A 1,175-nucleotide genomic window follows, 5' to 3' on the forward strand; every position below is an offset into this window, starting at 1 on the left:
TGCCACTGGCCTGGATGAGCAATTTGAGTCTCTGCATTTATTTTCCCTCATTCTTACCCGGCCCTTTAGGTGAAGAGTCTCTGAAGGATCGGAATACCTTTCAGAAGCTGCTGCAAATAAGTGCTACAGCCCAGCTGGAGCATCCAGAGTATCCTGGCCCTCTTTTGCCAGCTTTGGCATTGCTCCCCAGGACCATTGCTCTTGAAAAGAAGATGACCCCTTTGCAGATGGAACTACAAGAGACTCTGAAAGGACTGCTGGGAAATGACAACAAGGGCTGCTTTGCAGTGGCCACACAGTATGGCTGGGTCCTGGGTAAGGACTCCCTCCTGATGATGTAGGGGCTGATCTCTGAGACTCGCTGTCCCTCCAAGAGTTCTGCAGCTCCTTTTGCTCTGATCACTGCCTTCTGTGTAGACTGGGCACAGTTGGCCAGCATTTTTGCTTAGGGCCTCATCCTTTTCCTGTCTTGTGCAAATAACAATGTAGATGCCACAGGGTTACCTGCATTCCCTTCCTGGGCACCCTGAGACTCTGGAGCTCCTCCACATGGTGTGACCTTCCCCATTATATCTCCCTGGTCTCTGCCCAGCCCTGGGGAGGTAAGTGTAGGGCTTCCTTTTTAGCTGCTGTTCCAAGGGATGTCATTCAACGGGTTTTATCTCCCACACCCAGACGCTGAGGTGCTACTGGACAGTGGGGGCCAGTTTCTAACCCTGAGGGACTTTGTTGCACCTCATCTCACCCAACCAGCTGGGAGCCAACAGCTGCCCTCTGGGGCCAAGAGGTAGGTGTCCAGGTGGTAGGTGTCCAGAAGTGGTTGTGGCCCTCCTTAGAGATCGGGAAGAACAGACTTTCATCTGTTCCTTCCTCCTCCCAGGCTGGCTTTCCTGTGCTGGGAATTTTCCAACTTCAATAGCCGAAGCAAGGACTTGCTGGGTCGCTTCTTCCTGGCTCGGCGCCATGTGCTAGCTGCTGGCTTCTTGGTTGTAGACGTGAGTTCTGCGGTGAGGTGGACCAGGACCTGGGTGAGGGTGACTGCAGCATGAAGGCCTCAGAGCAGCAGCCACAGCCTCATAGTTGTGCCTCTGTATTTGGCTACCTTCCCTCCTACCCTAGCTCGGGATTTAAGCACAAGTCAGGCCCAGCTCTCACCTCCCTGAGATGATAGTCAG

At 53.6% G+C, this 1,175-nt stretch overlaps 1 protein-coding gene across 1 annotated transcript; it reads left to right on the forward strand.

Annotated features, from left to right (window-relative positions):
- Positions 1–69: 69 nt before the first annotated feature.
- Positions 70–1,007, forward strand: LOC102866226 (protein TBRG4-like; the record flags this gene model as incomplete). The annotated part of the gene is made up of 3 exons (XM_006903567.1): positions 70–315; positions 676–787; positions 881–1,007. Coding segments are annotated over 3 exons (485 nt in total), but the record flags the coding sequence as incomplete, so codon positions are not given.
- Positions 1,008–1,175: the final 168 nt, after the last annotated feature.

The sequence above is a fragment of the Elephantulus edwardii genome, unplaced genomic scaffold (assembly GCF_000299155.1).
Source record: "Elephantulus edwardii isolate Elephantulus edwardi_28Jun2011 unplaced genomic scaffold, EleEdw1.0 scaffold07696, whole genome shotgun sequence".
Classification (NCBI taxonomy): domain Eukaryota; kingdom Metazoa; phylum Chordata; class Mammalia; order Macroscelidea; family Macroscelididae; genus Elephantulus; species Elephantulus edwardii.